Source organism: Telmatherina bonti, assembly GCF_933228915.1.
Source record: "Telmatherina bonti genome assembly, chromosome: 20".
NCBI lineage: Eukaryota > Metazoa > Chordata > Actinopteri > Atheriniformes > Telmatherinidae > Telmatherina > Telmatherina bonti.
In genome coordinates this window covers 7,777,501-7,798,570 of record NC_136618.1, presented here as the reverse complement: position 1 = coordinate 7,798,570, position 21,070 = coordinate 7,777,501, and the positions used below count along the sequence as shown (strand labels likewise).

The 21,070-nt window shown below is 44.0% G+C and overlaps 1 protein-coding gene across 1 annotated transcript in view; it reads right to left on the bottom strand.

The window, feature by feature from the left end:
* Positions 1–1,288: 1,288 nt before the first annotated feature.
* cnn3a (calponin 3, acidic a) overlaps positions 1,289–21,070 on the bottom strand; it is a 20,799-nt gene continuing 1,017 nt past the window's right edge. The window contains exons 2-7 of the mRNA XM_079259924.1: positions 7,167–7,288; positions 5,714–5,780; positions 5,436–5,573; positions 5,237–5,353; positions 2,510–2,656; positions 1,289–2,257 (exon numbers count right to left, since the gene is read on the bottom strand). Of these exons, the coding sequence (XP_079116050.1) occupies positions 1,916–2,257; positions 2,510–2,656; positions 5,237–5,353; positions 5,436–5,573; positions 5,714–5,780; positions 7,167–7,288 (933 nt within the window). The 3' untranslated portion in view covers positions 1,289–1,915. The remainder of the gene's footprint in view (positions 2,258–2,509; positions 2,657–5,236; positions 5,354–5,435; positions 5,574–5,713; positions 5,781–7,166; positions 7,289–21,070) is intronic.

The window sequence follows — 21,070 nt, the reverse complement described above, 5'->3', positions numbered from 1 at the left end:
ACCACGGGAAAATGTTCAGCATTATGAACAAACTTCTCAGCTTTGCTCTCGTCTACCTTCTGTTACAGTACTCACAGGAACGTTGTTGTCGTCTAGCTCAACCATAGACTGTATCTAAAGAGATGGGCGGAGCCTCCGTGACGTCACCCGTAGGTTTCTGAAGAGGTGAATTGAAGCTCGGTGGGCGGTTCCTACCATCACCATCTTGGGAGGGGCATGTGTGTCGTCTCACCCAGAAAATACAAATATGGGCAAAGAGGTGGAGCTGAGAGGGGGGCTGTAAGAATGGTGGATGGTTGACATCGAGCGAACTCCGAGCGTTCTGTAGCTAAGAGCTAAGTGAGCTAACCCCGAGATAACAGGAGCTAACCAGCTAACGGAGGTAAGCGGCTAAAGCTAAGTCACCTTGTTAACCAGCTAAAAACCACGGTTGTTCTAAGTTCTTCTTACTTGGAGCAGGAGATTGGGTACCTGTCAATCAAAATGACACGCCCTTAAATATGCAAATTTTGGGATTAAATAACTTAACAGGCGATTTAGAAAAAATTCACTTCCCCCACAGTTATCGTGAAGGTAAACCTGACCTGTTAAACCAAAAATGGATTTTTGTACCAGGCTGTAAACATGTTTATTTCTGGTGTAAACATGTTTATTTCTGCATTAAATATGTTTATTTCTGCTGTAAACACGTTTATTTCTGCTGTGAAGTTGGTCTTTTTAAAATGGGAGTCTATGGGGATTCGCTCTGTAGTGGAGCCCCTAGTGGATGAAGGGGAAACTGCAGTTTTCTGGCACTACCTGCGCAGGCTCCACCTTAAACCGCCAAAGGTTGCTGTGTGGTTAAACTGATGCATGAGATCAGAAGGCCAGAGAATATTGTAATCCTTGCTTTCTATATTCAAAGTCTTTAAATCATTCTAAAATTTTTTTATTCTAGATACTTGAACCTTTTTATTCTTTTAACGATCAAAAAATTCAGCCTCATATCGTCCATCTGCCTTTCAGAATCATCTTTCCTGATTCCTTTTTTTTACCAACATTCAGGTTTAAATGTTCATAAACTACACTAAACCCAGCATAAAGTCGGCACTCAGAAGCTTCCTAGCTAAGTGCTAGCTATATGCAAGTCCATTAGAAGTTCCCGATTCCTGCCGGCTGCAGAGAAATATGTAACTACAGAGTTGCATTCATACATCAGACCTTCAGACGCGTACAAGAAACAATGTGGTTGGACAAGTGATACGAAGTTGACAACGGCTTTTCAGACTTAAAGACTTTAAGGCTTTATTTGAAACATACAATTTTCAACCTTGACCATAAAACAGTGGAATGTCTTACAAAAGAGGCACTGCAATAAATACAGCTTTAAAGATACAAGGGAATCATAAAAAAGTGGATAATGTGAAGCAGAAAGAAGTCGAATCAGGTTTGGTCATCAGCAAAATCTGAGTCACCAGGCCCTTAAAGAAGAAAATAATCTAGTTATTCATCATAATATCTTGTAGTACCACCAACAATGGCTACGAGGGGCGTTTCAGAGACAAGTAGGAAGCCAGGAGGATAAATCAGACCGTTGCTGAGGACTCCGACATGGACCGCGATATTTCAGAAACACGCAGACGTTTCGTTTAACGTTACAAAAGCGGTCGACGTTATCACTACTTTAGCGTTACATACGACTTTTTCTTTTGAAGAGGAAACCGAAAAGTCTGCTTTCAAGTTAACTATCGTTATCCTACACTATCACAGTTTCTTACAACGCGGCTGCTCAGAGAGTCTATTGATGATGGAGAGCGAGAAGCCGCTTCTTTACGCTTCGAAGGGTTAAAAAGGACTAGCGAGGATAGCAAAAGGCTTGCTCTGTTGTGTAGGTGATAAAATATGCTTAATACTGCTCTGGAGGTGGAGGTGTCCGCTAATAGTCAATGTTCTGGTTGTTGTAGTGGGCGTCGTAGTCGTTGTGGTAGCCTCCGTGGAAGTCGTCGTCCTGGAACTCGGCCTGATAGTCACTGTCGCTGATCTCCGAGCCGTTGGTGCCGGTGCCCTGGCTGCCGTTGGTGTGGATGACCGGCTCGGTCGGGGGCGCGCAGTACTTGGGGTCGTAAACCTGTCGGCCCAGGCCGTATACGCTCATGCCCCTCTGGGACGCGACCTTGTTGGTGCCCATCTGCAGGGAAATGGTGGAGTTGTCCGCCGGCTGCAGCGCCACCTTCTGGTCGAAGATGTCTCTGCGGGTACCGGGGGCCGACATTCCCGCCTGCCGAAGACCAGAGCTGGTTTTATCTGGATGTTCATCAATAACCAACTCATTCATGGATCATTGATCGTCTACTTTTCAACTAAACAGCAAAGTAAAACGTTATTCTCAGGGAGAATTTGAACTGATCTCGTCTTCACAAAGGATTTTCTTCTCAGCTGCAGTGGTTGTTCGTACCGCCCAGAAGTCGCCCGCCTTCCAACCATGCAGCTTTTACTCGCTTCCTTTTAAACGTGGGAAACTGGGCTTTACCTGACTGGCTCCTTTGTTGGTTCCCATCTGCAGACTGATGGTGGTCTGATCGTAGGGTTTGTCAGTCTGAGTCTTTGGATCGTACAGATGCCTTCTGGTCCCGTAAGCCGTCATTCCAGCCTGACTTGCACACTTGTTTGTTCCCATCTACAGACGAAATGGAAATGATGTCGTCGATCAACATCCAATCCAATCCAAACAGTAATGTATATATAGAAGATAAACCCTCTTTAAATTCTGAGGTTTCACATAGTACGTAAAAAATAAAATACAAAAAATGCATAGAATAAAAACAATTTAAAAAAAACCCAACCTAAAATAAAATAAAATAAAAACCAAATAATATAAAAAATTAAGTAATGAAAAACCAAATGAAACATAAAATTAAAACGTACATAAATAAAATTAAAATGTACATAAATAAAATTGATAAAATAAAAATACAATTAAATAATAGTTATAATAATAAATCAAATTAAATCAATTTCTTACTCAATAAATAAATAAATAAATTAATAAAAAATAGTCTTTTCCTCGGTCTCAGAATTAGGTCCACACACTATTCACAAAAAGTTAGGGATATTCAGCTTTTGGGTGAAATTTCACAACAAGCCTAAAATGCATTCAAACCTGTACAGGTGAACTTAATGTGATCTTCTCTAAGCTTTTAAATGCACATGTCCAACTGTTAAATGTTTCAATAAATTTTGCACAAGTTGCTGTTCTCTAACAAGGAGCTTAACGGCAAAAATCACGGCAGGTGTGTGATCCTTGAATTGACCAATAAATGTCCTGGTTCAATTAGAGCTGGTGTTTAAACAGTTGTCCTCATCATGCCGTTCACATTTTGACATCATGAGACCAAGACGACACCTAACAATGTAACAACAGTCCCTTGCCATTGCGATGCTTCAAACAGGACGTTCTCAGACAGAAGTGGCCACTGAGCTTGGAGTGTCACAGAGTGTCATCAGCAGGTTGCAACAGAGATATGGAGAGACTGGAAGAGTCACAGAAAGGCCTAGAAGTGGACGTCCTTTGGCCACATCCCGTGCTGATGACCGCTACATTGTGAACACTGCCCTGAGAAACCGGATGATGAATGCCACTCAACTCCAGGCACGTTTAAGAGAGGTGAGAGGCACCCAAGTGTCACGTCAGACCATTCCAAACCGTTTCCATCAGCGTGGTCTGCGTGCTAGACGACCTGCACGGGTACCTGACCACACCACCAGGCACAGGCATCATCGTCTTGCATGGGCCAGGGAGCATTTACGCTGGACGAGGAACCAGTGGGCCTCAGTGCTGTTCTCTGATGAAAGTCGATTCACACTGAGCAGAAATGATGGCCGGCAACGATGTTGGAGACGTCAGGGAGAGCGCTATGCATCAGCCACTGTTGTCACCAGGCCAGCTTTTGGTGGTGGCGGTGTTACAGTGTGGGCAGGGGTGTCCACTTGGTACAGAACTGCCCTACACTTTGTGAATGGTACAGTGACAAGCCCATACTACCTGAATAACATCATTAATCCAGTGATTGTGCCCCTACATGAACAGCACAGGCCTAATTTCATCTTCATGGACGACAATGCTCCTGCTCATCGAGGCCGCATCATCAGGGAACGGCTGTTGGAGACTGGTGGACCTCAAATGGAATGGCCTGCACTCTCTCCAGACCTGGATCCCATTGAAAACCTGTGGGATCAGCTGAGCCGTCGTGTAGAGGCTCGAGACCCTGCACCCCAGAACCTCAATGACCTGAGGGCTGCCCTTCAAGAAGAGTGGGATGCCATGCCTCAGCAGGCAATAAGTTGCCTTGTGAACAGCATGAGACGTCGTTGTCAAGCTGTAATTGATGCTCAAGGGCACATGACGAGATATTGAGACGTTCAAGTTTTTTGTTGTGGTGTAACTACCATTGTTGTTACCTTTTGTGTTGAATGAATTTTTTGAGATGAGGAAATCAGTAGTGCATCCTTCTACTTAAATGTCTTACTTTTATGATATTATATCACTGTAGCATGAACATATTGCATTTTCCATAAATTTCACCTGAAAGCCAAATATCCCTAACTTTTTGTGAGAAGTGTATGTCCTCAGATGAACAACAGCTGATCTAATCACATGGACCCGTTCAACTCATCAATAACTTTAAAAAACCAGACGTTCAGTTTGCTGACATTCAGTCTGAGAAGGGCTTACGACCATTTCCACAACATTTATGATTCTGCAGCTGATTTTCCAGGATCTGCCGCATCGGAAACAAACCAGAAGACTTCTGCAGTCACTACGAGGCCGTGTGTCTGACAGCGAAGGCGTGACCGAACCTGGTTCATGCACCAGGTCTGCAACAGGCGGCGACAATAAAGAAGCAAGGTGTTGCAGTGGTCCAGTAAAGGTCCACTTCTGGACTGGACTGAAATGCTGAACATAAAGCTGCAGAAACCAGCAGATAAACTGAAGCTTTGCAAGGAAAAGGGGACAAACTTCTGATGACTCATCGTTCCTGCAGCGGGACTGAATGTCAGGACGAACTTCGTTGTTCCACCGTCACCCGCTGCATTTTACAGTTATTCAATAAATAATGACTGATGAGTCAGGAGTTGATCCTCTACAGGTCATATTTACCAGATTTTAGGAGTGTTAAGACTGTAAACAAAGACTAAATATCAGAACAAGTTCCAGGAACCAAGTCTCAGTCCTGTCCAGTGTCCCCGAAACATTTACCTGCAGTCCAATGACACACTGTCCAGCCTTGATCTTCTCTTCATCGAAGTGTCGAGCTTGTTTGTCGGCATATTTCACTCCGATATCAATCTTGGTGTCCAGACCTTTAGTCTTCGCCTGACACAGAGGACGCGAGGTCAAAGAACCGAAGTGAAACAGAGTTTATGAACCGGACCCCCGGCAGCCGGTGTTTACTCACCATGCTGGCCAGCGCCAGCAGCGTGGTCTGTACTTGTGTCATATTCCCGTTTTCAAACAGGTCGTTGGCCTCAAAGATGTCGCTGGGCTTCAGGCCGTAAGCCAGGATGGCTTTGATAAAGTTCCCAAGGTTTTCCAGCTGCGCACGCGCGCACACACACACACCCACACACACCCACACACACCCACACACACAACGGTGACGTTGTGGCACAAATAAAAAGATGAAACATGAAGTCCGTTTGCTTCTAGCTTTATTGTGGTTAAAGCAACTCTTACCTTGTGCCAGTTTAGTTGCGAAAGGTTGATTTTCTTTACAGAGCCCGGCTGCAGTTTGTTTATCAGCCTGAAACAGAAAAACATCATTTTATCAGGTGAAATGCTCCATTCAGTCGGTTCCTACGTCATAATGAACCTGTTTCGACTCTTTATCATCAGTTTCATACATCTAAGTCACAAACAGGCTTAATGAAACAAATGATTTACTATGGTTGTGCCATGTTTTTATTGTGTATTGTGGTTCGTGACGTGTTAAATATCCTGATGAAATGCTGTGAAATTTCTGCTCTGCTTAGACCGACGTGGTTTCATAGAACAGCTGTGGATACTGGAGAAGCGGAGAGCGATGGCGCCTCTGGGACGCTTCAGAAAGGCATCGAGGCGAAACCTGGTGGAACGCTCTGATTGATTAGAGCTGCGGCAATCAGCTGCGATCGGCTGTGATCAGCTTATTGGCTGTGATTGGCTGTGATCAGCTGATTGGCTGTGATTGGCTGTGATTGGCTGCGAAGGCGGGTTCACGTTCCACGGAAGTGAGGGATTTGCAGAAGCCCATCTAGACAGGAAGTCAGTCCACCAAAAGCGAACTGGATCCTGCGGACTTTACCAGTAACAGACCGCATGTCCAGACTCTGGATCACCATTTCCTCTGAAACGCCAACTCTTCCTCTTTACCAGCAGCTCCGACACCAAGCCAGCAGGGGAGAGAGGGTCTCGCTGGATTCCCGACATCGAGACGTTTCTCCTGGAGGTGGAAATCTGCAGCGTTTCGTCTTGTTCTGACTCCTCACATCCCTTCCATACAGCAGGCACGTGAGATCTGGTCCAACTGGAAGAATAACTTTATTGTTGTTTCCTTTTAAGCCGACAAGTACGCCAACTGTCACACGATGACACATCCTGCACGTGATGACGCTCTGACACGCTTCAGACTGGAACGACCTCCCTCTCTCTGCCAGAACTCTTTAGGATTCTAAATCTCTTCCAAAGACCCAACTTCTTACGTTGGCTTTTAATTCCCGCGACCATGAGGACCAGACGAGTCCTTCCACCGTGTTCCGCCTCATTTTTTATTCTGTTGTTGCTGTTTTCATGATTATTCTGTTTACACTCTGGTTATTATATGGTATGTAAAATAAAGTTTTGATTCAAACCAAATGATTGAAAACCAGGAGCTTCTCTGGAGACTGATGAGAAGATGCTGCCATGTTTCTGATCTCCATAAAGACGCTACATTCTGGGTGGAAGAAGCCGGATGTGATGCAGTGGATCTAGTTCAGCATGCAGACACATCAACAGTCAGATTTATCTCATCTTATCATCTACAAGGCTTGCATGTCACCTGGCTGTTAAATCCTGCATCTGTAAGCAACTTCAGGAGGTCCCGCCATGCGGACCCCAGGGCCGATTTCTCAGTCCTGAGACATTAAAACCTGAAATAGAGAGAACGTACTCGCAGAGAATGACGCCGTCCTTTAGACCTTTCTGGAAGTTCTCTCCGATGGACATCCCCGTCGTCTCCTCAATCCAGAAGCGGAGCTCCTCCTCCTTTTGGGGGTCATACTTTTGGGCGATCTGAAACATAAAGTCGTGTCATCATGTCTCCTTCAGAGTTAAATGCAGCAGCATGAGGTTGACTTTAACTGAAGGGAAGCAGTCGCTGTGGAGATAAGCAGCATTTAAACCATTTATCTTAGTATTTATCCTTGTCTTCATGTGTCAGGTTTAGAGACAGCTGGGACGTGGCTAACTGGCTAACTACACTGATGCTGAGGCGTCTGTCCGTGTGAGAGGACAGCAACGACCGGCAGCCATCAGCCGGAATGAAGACTTTCATCGTAGACGACCACATGAAGATTCAGCAGCGGAACATGCGGTCGATTCGGAGAAATCAGCAGATTTTTAGCATTTTCTTCGCTTTTCCAGCCATTGTTTGTCTTGTTTCTGTGCATCGCCGCCGTATTTCAGCTAACGCCCCGTTTTATAAACTACATTATAGAAGGAAAACACAAAGTACAGGTCTAACATTTAGTATCAGCCGTCACTTAATCTGAAATAAACCGGATAAGTTAGGAGTTGGAGACCAAAATAAGTACATGGAATATACAGATAACCTACACCAGGGCTGCACAATTAGATATTCAAATTTAAAAAATGATCAGAACCAATAAATAAAGTAAGGGGGAAAAAAAAAAGCGGTTTATTCATTTTTCTATTCTTGTCCAACGTGACAAGGGCAGATGCACTAAATAAAATGACAATTCCAGTCAGAGACGATTTTTCTCCTAACTTTTTACATAAAAAGGTCATATCAAGCTAAACTTCTCCATGTGGTGCCTCCTCACATTGTAATCTTCACACACCGCCACACACTCATCGCATATTAATCACACCGGTTTGGCGCTCCGATGTGACGGAAATATAAATAAATACTTATCAGTCCAGGCGGGTTAAAACTGCGGTTTTCTTGTAAATGTTGCGTTTTGGGACAGAGAGCAACATGCTTGCTAGCGCTACTCTTACAATTTCATAACAACAACGCACACTGGGGTTAATGTTGCTAGGCAACCAGGTGTCGCATTCAAGGTCTGCACAACTGTAGGATTGTCGTCAACTTAATCAGCAAAGATATGACGGTTATTGATTAATAACTTTATTCATTTGGATAAGCTGGGCTACATAGAAGTTGGTTCTGGAGACCGGACTTACAGTACTGATTAAAAAAACAAAAAGAAAACGTAAAATACATTGTATATATTAAAACTGTTTTTAAGTCTGGTTTAAAACAAAAGAGAAAACAGATTTTATTTACATATGATGAATCCTTCCAGCTCCTGGAGTACGAGACGTGACGGCAGCATTTTGCTCTGTGGAACAGTAAGAATAGAGCTGGAGGATCTGATGAAACATCCAGGCTCAGAAACTGACGGCGTCTTTAAAGATTTACTCTGCTGCGATGAAAGATTTTCTCTTTTTTCTCCAGTTTAATTAAAACCGCTGCGTTTCCAAAGCAAAAACATGAAAACGGTTCTAACACGAGCGCTCCTGTTGGGGATTTGGACATGTAATTATATTAGTCGTATCCCGCTGCAGCAGGAACATACATGCCTTTCATAACTCCCATCACATTTTCCTCATTTCCTCAACTTTAGAAATAATGTAAATGGATTAGATTCATACATTTTTCTAGTTTCTTCTTCTTCCCTCATATCTCAGCAACTCGCTCACACACACACACAGCTTCATCTGTTCAGTATTTAGAGTGTGTTTTCCCACCATAACACCTTCACACACATAAGATGAGTGTATTACAGGCAAGCTGAGCGTTATACATGGATTTTACGCCGTCAGAGCTCTACTTCAGGATTCTGGATGTAATTATGTAAAAACTTTTTATTTGTTTTGCTTTTCTTTGTATTTACTATAAAATGTGTTTATATTTTAACACAAAGACATAAAAACTAAAGAAAACTTTTTTTTATTTTTTTTTTATAAACAGAATGAACATTTTACTTCATTTGTAGTTTTTATCCAGCAGGAAGTGGGATCGTGGCCCAACGACCACAGCGGCTGCTGACGGATTAAAATATTATTACATTTGTCTCATCACAAAACATTCTTTTATTATTAAAACAGTTTTCCAGCCTTCAACCTCTGCATATGTAAATATGTAACATGTAAGTAAATATTTTAGACAGTTTAGATGTGGCTTCATGCAGGTTTTTCCCACGAGACCTGAAGGCACCATAGTTACTGCGAGGCTGCGGCCACCTGATTGGACATCAGTTCATCTGCTCTTCTCTCATTGGCTGCACACATCTTTTTTTCTTTGTTTCAGATGGTAGGATTCTCATCCTTTCTTCTTTATTTTATTTGATAACTCACATACGAGTGAATATATGCAGAATAACAAACGTGCTTTCACAACTGGTAATTCTGTAAAAACACATTAAGCAACTTTCCAACCTAAAAACTTTTGTTCCGACTCGTTTGACGGCACAGAGACATGTAATGTGTGCATTTCTGGAGCTGCTGCGTTTTCTTTCAGGACGCTGCATGACGTTGCAGCTGAACGCCGCTTTACGAACCGCGTCACACGCTAGCAAGCGGATATAACCACCGAGCGCTTTGAACACGCACGGTGGCCGATTCAGCTACAAAACGCCAGAATACGTCATCAGAGGAAGAGAGGGAGGGATGGAGCAAGAGATAAGAGGAGTCAGGATGGGACTTTTACTGGCTGGAGGGGTCTCGCAGAGGAGCCAGGATGCAGGATGGATGCAGGATTAGCTGTCGATGGGAGGAAAAAAATCTGCACACGTTTCTGTAGAGCATCTTTAAAGCATTTAACTTTGTTAGTCTCACGTTTCTCTGGCTGAGACGCACCGCGAGCCTCATGTTTCATCATTTAGGAAAGGTTCATGCTCCGTTTGATCAACTTTTAAAGTTTTAAAGTTTGTTTAACTTTGCGTACAATACTCATTTGTTGTTTTTTTGTGAGGCAGTAGGTTTGATTTCTGGTTTGTTGTAGTTTACATGTCCAGCGTGCAAAGAGATGCAGTGCAAAGACACATTTCTACATTGTTACAGATTTTTGTTGGTTAAACGCATGTCTGCAGTCTGGAGATGATGACGGATCGAGCTGCAACGATTCGTCGACAATAAAAATTAATTGACGTGAAATTTCATTGTCGACGCGTTGCGTTCTAAACGTCCGTAACGGCTTTGCTGATAAAACCCTGCGCCAGACAAGTTAACGCCACGGCTTTTCAGACAGCACAAGAACTGTAAACATCAGGTAAATGACTCAAAGCCCCACAGGAAGACTGGGGGCAGTATTGTCATTCTGTACAGCGTCTTCTTAACCAACGAAGAACAACTGAAGACTGATGGCGGCGCAACCTGAACAGTCGAGTGAAAACAGCTTTAGACATCGTGCTTCAAAGGTTTGGCAGTTTTTCCAACTAAACAACCTGAAATGTGTCGTCTGCCACGCAGAGTTGACACACCACGGCAGCACGAGAGTCATGCATGTGAAGAAAAAGCAGCCCGGAGACACGGTTTCTGCTAGCATTCTGGATGGGTAAGTTAGCATTACCGACTAGTTATGTAGTTTTGTCGTACCTGTCAACTATCCCGTTTTGGCGCAGAAACTCCCGTTTCTTAAGGGGTCTTTGCCGAACCTTCCCGGATTATTTTCCTGGAAATTTCCTGGATTATAAAATGGGGAGAAAATAAACCAACATGATTGTACAATTAAAATATTTTATCTATTTTTTTTTCTTTTTGAGACAAATTCTGTAGTTTGGATGTGACATTATAAATACGTTTGTTTCCAAATAAATTCGTAGTAAGCTGTTAGGCTTATATTTGATATTCAAGAGTGGACTGGTTTACTTTACTAAAGGACATCATGTTGAGATTGACTGGGAATATGGGGGACATTCAGATGATGCAAATGAAGAGAGTGGAGTAAAACATACTGCAGCTTGTTTAAAAAAAAAAAAAAAAAGAAGCTGCATCAACCGGAAGCACAGATGACGGGTGTGACAGAAATAATCGTGACTAATCAAAAAAAATGTTTACAGATAAATCGACTATTAAAATAATTGTTAGTTGCTAATGACGGAATAAATCCATCAAGCACAAATAGTAAAATATTAAAAAGACCAAATGGAGACGGATCAGTTTGTTTCAGTTCTGCAACAGTAAAGTGATGGTCAGCAGCGAACCGACTGATGTCTTTACATACTTCTTCTAAAGAGGAACGAATCTGTTGAAAAGTTTCTCCTTTTGGATTTAAGCTGCCAGTAAAAACCAGCTTTCCTGGTTTATTTGTAATGAGGAAGGTTGGAAGTGGATCTAAATACTGAGTTTTCCACGGTGTCCGCTCAGGTTTACGTCCAAACCATGGTGGTAAAAACAAGCAATCCCAGATCTGATGGACAAACTTCTAACCATGAAGATGGACGTAAACAATGAAACACCTCTAACGCTGCGTTTATCACTCGCTTCAGGAAGATCTAGGAGTTCACCTGCGACTGGCGTAAACAGACTCACTCACTGAACACACACACTCATACACACCGTTACAGACACACTCTCCTGTCTTTCACCGCCTTCTCCGGACCTCGCCCCTCCCTCCACCCACAGACGGCGCGCTGCTTGGCTGGCTGTTCGCCCAGTAAACAGCCCAGTAAGCAGCCGTTCACCCAGTAAACAGCCCAGTAAGCAGCCGTTCACCCAGTAAACAGCCCAGTAAACAGATGTTCACCCAGTAAACTGCCCAGTAAGCAGCCGTTCACCCAGTAAACAGCCCAGTAAGCAGATGTTCACCCAGTAAACAGCCCAGTAAGCAGATGTTCACCCAGTAAACAGCCCAGTAAACAGATGTTCACCCAGTAAACAGCCCAGTAAGCAGATGTTCACCCAGTAAACAGCCCAGTAAACAGATGTTCACCCAGTAAACAGCCCAGTAAGCAGCCGTTCACCCAGTAAACAGCCCAGTAAGCAGCCGTTCACCCAGTAAACAGCCCAGTAATCAGCCGTTCACCCAGTAAACGGCCCAGTAAACAGATGATGACCCAGTAAACAGCCCAGTAAGCAGCCGTTCACCCAGTAAACAGCCCAGTAATCAGCCGTTCACCCAGTACACAGACTGTTAAACCAGTAGTCAGCTGTTAAACCAGTAATCAGACTGGAAACGGGAGTTCACCCCACAGCGTTCCACGGCGAGAATCCATCCAGGTCCTTCAGTTTCAGCCGCCTTTCCTTAGAAAGACGAACAACTAGCAGAAACTGCTGAATCAGTCGCAGCTGATGACTGACAAGCAGAGGTTCATAGAGTCAGTAAGGGGAGGGGGGGGGGGGGTGAACCGCGAGGCCACTTTAAGAGCTTGGAGGGTGTGTGTGTGTGTGTGTGTGTGTGTGTGTGTGTGCAAAGGTTTCATGTTGCACTTTTCTTTTGTTCAGACTGAAACACTTTTACTTCGCTTTGCGAGATAAACCTGTAGGAAGAAAAAGCTGCAGTAGCAACGTTTAGCATGAAAACCATTCAGCTGAGACTCTCGTAGCACTTTCAGGACGCTCCGCACGCACATCAGCTGCACATTTTCATTAGTTTACCCCACAGAACAGCCAGTTTTAATGAAAACGACCCGCTCATGTATCCTCCTTCTCATAATGCAAGCTTTAACCACATTCTGCATGCAGAATTCCTTCATTTTGCTCTCCTGTCCACGGCTCGGGGGGGAAGAATTTGCTGAATCAGAAGTTAGTGAGCAGAAACAAACCGTCCTGATCCCGTCTGACGGGAAAAGAGAGGGTTTATTTAATGACGGAAAAGCTGCTGACCTCTTATTGCTACCAGAGAAGGAGACTGTCTGCAAAGTGCAGCAAAAAGCTGCAGGATGAAATGAGCAACTTGAGCTAGAAGCCTGTTTTCTAGATCATGTCTTCCTAAAATAAAGCCTGAAAAAAAGGAAAACAGCTGATTTTATTCATTTCAAGTTAAAAAAAAAAACAAAACTCCTACAAGCTCAGAAATGCAGTTTGGAATGCTGTAAACTAAAACCTGCAGAGAAAGTGTCGGCTGCATCAGAGTACTTCAATCTGCAGTGATTCCTCCAGGATTCCTGCAGCGGCGGCGTAGCGGCTCTACGGCCCGCTGGACGGGAACCTCATCAAGATGTTTGGGCTGAAGAATCCCTGGAATGTGATGTATGCAGCAGGAAGAGGCTAACAACCCCCCTCCCCCGAAATAAAGGTAATTATCAACATTAAACAACAAATTTATGCTACAAACTTCATTTAAAAGCATGAAATAGTTTCTGTGGTGCCGGTAATCAGATTACCTGAACTTTATCAGCAGATGTTAGAACTGTTCTGTACGAAGCAAACCTCTAACGACACGTCCACATCAGCCGCTCTGATCCGAATCCGTTTGCTCGGAAAGTCGCTTCGTTTGGGGAAATGTAAACGCTCCAAATAAATTCTGATTTGGACCAAAGAAGCGACTCGGTCCGCCTACAAACGCAGGTCTCGGCCCGTTCTAAGCGGACCAAATACAGGAAGCGGACTACATGACAAGTCCCTTCCTGCATGTGGCGCGGCATTGCATTGTGGGTAAATCCATAGTGATGGCGTTAAGGGTCCTCTGCCTCGTCTGGTGTTCATACTGCGTCCATTGTTGCAGTGGATTTCTGCAGTATACTTGCATAAGACACAATAAAAACCCAAAACAGCCATAGTTTGGTCTCCATGTTCAACGCCAAACGGAGTTATCTTACTAGTATAGTACTAGTACTAATACTAGTATTATCCTAATAATATTCAATTCAATTTTATTTAGCGTCAAATCACAGCAATGCCATCTCAAGATGCTTTACAGACACAGAAGAAAACATAATGAAAGCCAATTCATAACAGCCTATATAAGGAAACCAACAGATTGAGTTGGAGGATCCAACTCAATCTCCCATCCTGAGCAAGCACACTGGCGACAGTGGGAAGGAAAAAACTCCCTTTTAACAGGAAGGAAACTAGTGCAGCGCCACCTCTGGTGGGAATGGGGATATATTATTCTAATGGTTTGGCTGGTTTGACCAAAGAGCAGCGTGAACACAGTCTCGGTCCGCATGGATACACCCCCCTACAGCTGAGCCGAGTCCCCAACCGGACTGAATCTAGCGGACTGTCCTGATTTGAATGCAGCCTAAATTTAACGAGCACAAGTCAAATCGACAAATAGCTCCCTAATATCCATGGCTTTGTGGATAAATGAGACATTTAGGAACCTTAAGCAGAATTAGCCGATAGCAGAGACGTGTTTTTCCATCTCCAGAAAGAAACTTTTTATTTTCTACTAGATAAAAAAAGCCATGATGGTTGTTAGGGTTATTTTCCAACATCTTACTCCTCGTTCCCACCGGGTCGGTACGGGACAGTTTGGTAAACACTGATGGCTGTTGTGTTTCCGTGGTTAACCGCACCCAGTAGACGACGTACCCGCCAGATAGCGATAGATGCTATCCCACCGGTACGTCATGACAGGAAGCCTCACAATAGCGTGACGATGTGTCTTTTTCATGTTGCGACAGAGAGGAGGAGGAAGATGGACATCCAGCTGTTTGTGTTCTCCTTCTTCTTTTGTTTTAAACAAAAGGGGGGTATTATTGTGTATTTATTGTAGAATTTTAGAATTTCTGCTGACATTTGGGAACTGAGGCAGTGTTCCCTTCTTTGTATTTATATGCTGAAATGACGATAAACTTGAACTGAACTGAGGCAGTAAAATGTTCATTTGTTTGTTCAGACTGACAGAATAAATCTTGTGGATTTGATCTGCATATTTACTCGTTACGTATTAAATACGGACATACGTCCCTGTCCTAGCACTATGCCACCACTACCAAATGACTTAACAGCCTCTGTAGCCTAAACATCATCTGGAGAAAACACTGAATACACAAAAATTATTCCAACTTCTTAGGCTACGTTCACACTACCGGCTGAAGTGACTTCAATCCGATGTTTGAGCCCCGATGCGACATGTAACCGATCTTTTCTTAACAGTCTGAACGACACAGATCTGATATTATCTAATGCGACCCAGGCCGTTTGGATATGTGGTCCTAAACCCGATATGAATCTGATCTTTTACCATGCGACTTCAGTCTGAACGGTCGCATTAATCCGACACGCGACAAACGTCATTATTCTGCGTTTGTTGTTTATGAACTCTTTATCGGTAAATACGCTCACATCACTCTCCCACCAATCCTGCCTGCGACTCCGAACCCAAACGTTTCTCTCTACAGTTGTTGCTGCCACAGCTCCACAAAGACCAAAACTTTTACTTTCCTCTTCCGTAAATGTCTCCTGAAGACGAACCCGTTCACAATGTTGTGGCTCCGGTTGGACAAAACGTTTAAAATAGCAAATGCTCTGCTGCCGTCCATGTTTACTTCTGCAAACACAAAGACGTCACACGCACGCTCACTGCACGTCGCCGTGTCTTCTACGCATGCAGGACGCTTCTGGTGTGCATGAGGTTCATACAGGAGATCACATACAAGTCCCATTTGATCGGAAATGTGAACGGACTTTCAAAAAATTCGGATTTCACAAAAACATCCGATTTGAGCAGCAAGCCCTGCAGTTTGAACGTAGCTTTATTCTTGTTTCATCTTTTACCTCAAGGTTTAGTAAAAACATGCAAATAGATCCAGTTTGCTGAATGCCTAAATCCATTCTGGCCCCTGGGACACCAAGGAGTTCACACAGACAGCCTAACTGTGGTGAAAATCTGCACCATCCTCGTATCAGACCAAAGAACAACTTTCCCTCCACGGCAGCTCTACTGATGAGTCACTTCCTGTAGGAATATTTTCCATCGTGGCCTTTCACACGCTTGCCCCTTAAAAACGGGAAAACCACAAAGAGTCCGCTCTGCTGAAGGACAGCGTCTCTGATTCAGCATTTATTTATGTTCCGGGATAGGGTTTCAGAAGAAGCTAGATGGAAGTTAGAAAGTGTGGAAGAGGAGAATCGACAGCCTTAAAATCCTTAATGCAGTTTTCCAAGCCAGAGAAAAGCCTGAGATGCAGCAAAAGTCAGAAAAGTTGACGTTTCTATGGAACATTATGGCCAACGAGCCTGAATCCAGTGAAAGTGTGTTTGAGCAGAGGCTCTGCTGGTAAACAAACGGCCTCTTCGTCTATCTTGTTGTGCAGTTTGAGCCCACAATAAAGCATGCGGAGCATAAAATACCACACTTGTGACAAAAGAGTTAATATGCAGCCTCCTTATCTTGTCTTGCAAAGAAAACAAACATGAGCAGAAGCAAACAGCTGCGAGGTGTGTTCAGGGGAAACACTGCATACTATACGGATCAGCTGATAAGATGGTATCTGAAGCGCACGGCGAGTGACAGAGCTGACTTTCCGCTTAGGTTCTCTCTGACAGCATTCCCGTGTCAGAAGCAATGCCAGAAAAATGGAGGAAAAACCTGCAAAACTTCATGTCTGAGGCTGAAAAAAGCTCAGTGGATTCTCTTCAAGACGGTAAAGATCTCAGAAACGGGGGGGCGTGCGAGCCTTCAGTGGGTCTACGGAGGTTTTCTAGGAGTTTCTATCCGTCCAGGAGGTTTTGATCCCGCTACAACATGCAGTTTTATTCAGAGACGCTACATGGTAAATCCACAATGAAAGATCCACCATCATGGCGTTATTTATTAGGGGAGGGGAATCAAATCCGAAAAAAATTGAAAATCTGGATTTTTTTTTTTTTTAAGGTTCACCGTTTTCAAATCAATATTTTTTTTTAAAAATCATTTTTTTTCCAAATAAAGAAAATTAATCCATGATAAGAATTGTTAATTTTGTTGTTTTTATTGATCTTTTAAATTGTCTTCTTGGACCTTAGAGAAGCAGAAGGATGATCTGACGGCTGTGATGTTTTATCCTCATTGAAATGATGAAAAACGACGAGCAAAAAAAGTTGCAACTTAAATCGAATTGGCCCGAATCATTTCTTTGTTCTTTCCAGCTTATAGAAGAATGAAGTTAGATGGGAAATTAGCACCTTTTGTTGCTTAAGTCTTCGATTCGTCACCCTAGAAATCAGAATAGAAGAGTTGAGTTGTTGTTAGAATCACATCCTGATTATTTATCTCATCACCATGACTACCATGTTGCTAAGAAACCTCTATTTTCACCTGGACATGATGATGACACTTCCTGTCAGACTTTCCACCAATCAGAGAGCTTAAACTGACGGTCAATCATCCACCATGACGCTTACAGCCCCCCTCTCAGCTCCGCCTCTTTGCCCATATCTGTATTTTCCGGGTGAGACGACGTGCATGCCCCTGCCAAGATGGCGATGGTAGGAACCGCCCACCGAGCTTCAATTCAGTTCTTCAGAAACCTACGGGTGACGTCACGGAGGCTCCGCCCATCTCTTTATATACAGTCTATGGGTTCAACAAAAGAATCAGAGACGACAGTAAAGATGTAGAACTATTTTTAAGCCCTTCTCTGAGCTGATTTTCCCTGTTGCCATGGTTTCCTCCTACCTGCAAGCTCACTGTGAAGACAGCGAAACAGGGAAAACGCCATCGCCGTATGTGGACACATGTAGAACTCATCGATGCTCAGGATCAATGACTCAACCCTTTCCTGCTATTTTTATATTTTTCCTGGAAGCGAACCGTGGAGGAGGAGCGGCGGCCTCAAATCAGGTTTACTAATCAGTCTCATGACCAACGTTAGGAAAAGTTTGAATGTATGACAACGTTTCCTGAGACATGATTTTTACATGACTGCCTTCATGCTGCATTTAAACTACAGTAGATCAGACTCAACTGGGTTTGTTTGTATTAAAACACACCAATCACAACATTTCCCTTTTTCATTTCAAAACTAACCATCTTCCTCCCAACTTCCAGTCTCATCTCTCCACTTTCTTACAACCTTTGACTTGACATGACGTGATTATGCAGCATCTGAGAGGAAATTTCATTCCGGTCCGGAGACAAATGAAATGTAAAGAATCAGCTATTATCTTCCCTTCAGAGCCACGTGCTGAAACCCGACAGCCGCTTCGACTTTGTCCGGCGGGTTCCTCTGAATCTCACAGCTGCAGGATGCGAACAACGTCCTTCCAATGATCGTTTCAGGAGATTCCTCACAAAGAAAACCAGTTATCTGACAGAAGAACCAATGTTCTGCTTCCATCTGCAGGTAAACCAGGGCAGACCAAGGTGGGTCCCCGGGAGGCCGCTGTCCTGCAGGTTTAGGATGTTTCTGAATCAGGCTGATGGACAGAAGAAGCCAGGTAACCTGAATGAGGTGTGTCGGATCAAGGAGACGTCTGAACCCTGCAGGATTGTGGCCCTTGAGGGCCGCAGCTGGACGCTCCTGAACATCAGAGTCTCCTGCATTAAAATATTGTGTTTTTGGTTTGTTCTGCTCCTGGACAGACACGTCTTTCACACCAAACTCTGACTGTTCTGTAAGATGTTTCCAATCATCAACATGTATCGTACATCTGATCGATGTGGACTCGTCTCCGGATGCATCGCCTCCCATCCAGCTGCTCTGCATGGCGCTACTTTGGCCCTCGGTGCTGCTGGGAGGAACATTTGGGTCATTTTACCAGGATACGTCCTTTGAGTCATGAATAAAGTAAGTTTTTTTTGTTGTATCTTTGTTCTCTTGTTTAAAACAAGAAACTTGACGCATTTGTTAAATCCGGACCGAACTGTTTTAACTTTCCGTTTCTGAGACGTCTAAAGAGATCTGAAACGTCCCTGCAGGACCAGAAACGCTGCAGCGAAGGATTTATCACCTCTTCAGGATTAAAGCAGCGAAACTTCTTCCACATGAAGCCATTAAAGCCCAAAGTCCATCATGAAGACCTCGTAAGGTCTGCTTGTGACACCAGTTTGAGGCTAACCCTCCAGTTAGCGGACCCCTTTCTTGTGGAGCCACCTCCCAGTTTGGCTCCAGGATGGAGACACCTTCTAAAGACAAAGCATAAAACATCTTTAAACATGCAGTTCAGACGATCCTGAACATTCACGCTGCTGTCAATCAATCCAACTTTATCTGTAGAGCACTTTCTCATACCTCAAAGTAACCAAAGTACTTCACAGGTAAAATGACATAAATCAACATTAAAAGCACTAAAATAAAGACAACAAAATAGTTAAAAAGACAAAATAAGACGGAAAAGACCGAGTGGTCCTGCTCTCCAACATAAAAAGATGAGTTTTCTAAAGAGATTTAAAACCACTTGAAGTCCCAGCAGACCTCACCGAAAGAGGGAGACTGGTCCAGAGTTTGGGGGCTCCTGCAGAGAAGACTGTCTCCACGAGTCACGAGTCGAGTCCTCGGGACGACTAGAAGCATCTGGTCTTCTGATCTAAGAGCTGCAGGAGCTCAGAAAGGTACAGAGGTGCCAGACCATCTAAACATGCTGGGATCCACCTGGAAGCCCACGCTGGAGACCTCCCATGATGCACCGCTCCTCACCCTGCCATCATGTCAGGTTTCCCTCTCTCTGCTCGCCGTCGTCTCGTCCTCCCAGCCCGCGCAGGACGGAGCCTGAACTGGAGACCAGCTGGGTTCCTTAGCCAGGCTATTTTCCATTCATTGGAATAATAAGAATAAATCTATAATGAATTGATCTGATTCTGATTGACTATTGGATTATAAATCTGCTTCAAGCGTCCCCGATGGCGCATCTTGTGAGTCGGGGCAGTATAAATAAATTTAATTTCATTTTGACCTGATTTATGCCAGAAACATCCAGTTTGTGCAGCAAACAGAGTCAGAATGCCAGAAACAAACAGGCATGTTTGTCTCTTAGAGAAGAGTAAAGAGTGTGTCCACAAACACGGGGCCTCTGCAGATGTGGACATGGAAGCCGTAAAGCCCTCACGGCCGAGCAGCGGGGCCGTTTCACGGCTCAGTGGCAGACGGACATGAACAGACGATGCCTTTTACATGGAGTTAACAGGTATCATGGAGTCCTTTTCCAGCCAGGTGCAGATAAAACGACGGCGTCAGCATCACCGTGGCACACAGCACAAGCACAACCAAGAAGATAATCACAAAGTTTTCGTTGTTAAACAGACAACGTCAGCGCAGGATCAAACCAGTCAACGCAGAAAGGCTTTTCTGCGCATTAACACGTAAAACTGCTCGACCTGCATTGCTCATATTGGCAATAATTTCCCCGGCTGATAGCGATCAACTCTGTGGAGTAAACTGAGATTAACATGTGACCCTCCAGCTGGTCTACGGAGGTTTTCTATCTGTCCAGGAGGTTTACAGTCCAGACACAACATGTAGTGTTTATTCAGAGACTCTAGATGGTAAATCCACCATTTTTTATCACATCTTCATCACCATCACTACCATGTTGCTAAGAGACCTCTATTTTCACCTGGACATGATGATGAAGACACTTCCTGTCAGACTTTCCACCAATCAGAGAGCTTATGGTGTCAAACTCCAGTCCTCGAGGACCAGTATCCTGCATGTTTGTGTTGTCTCCGTGGTCTGAAATGAACGATCAGGTTGAAAGGAAGCTGTCGGAGCCATTTGATTTCAATCAAGTGTGTTTGAGGAGGGAAATAACAAAACCTGCTGGAGTTTGACACCCCTGACGGTAACGTCCAATCAGGAGCAGCCAAAGATCAACAAGTGATGAGAAAAGCAGGAAAATAAAGAACCTCTATGGCTGGAATAAAGCCAGGAAAATGTTTGGGATGCAGCTGATGATAGCAGGTAGACAGTAGCATGTTTAATCTGACAGCTGAAAACATCACGTCTCCATGTTGACTGGCTT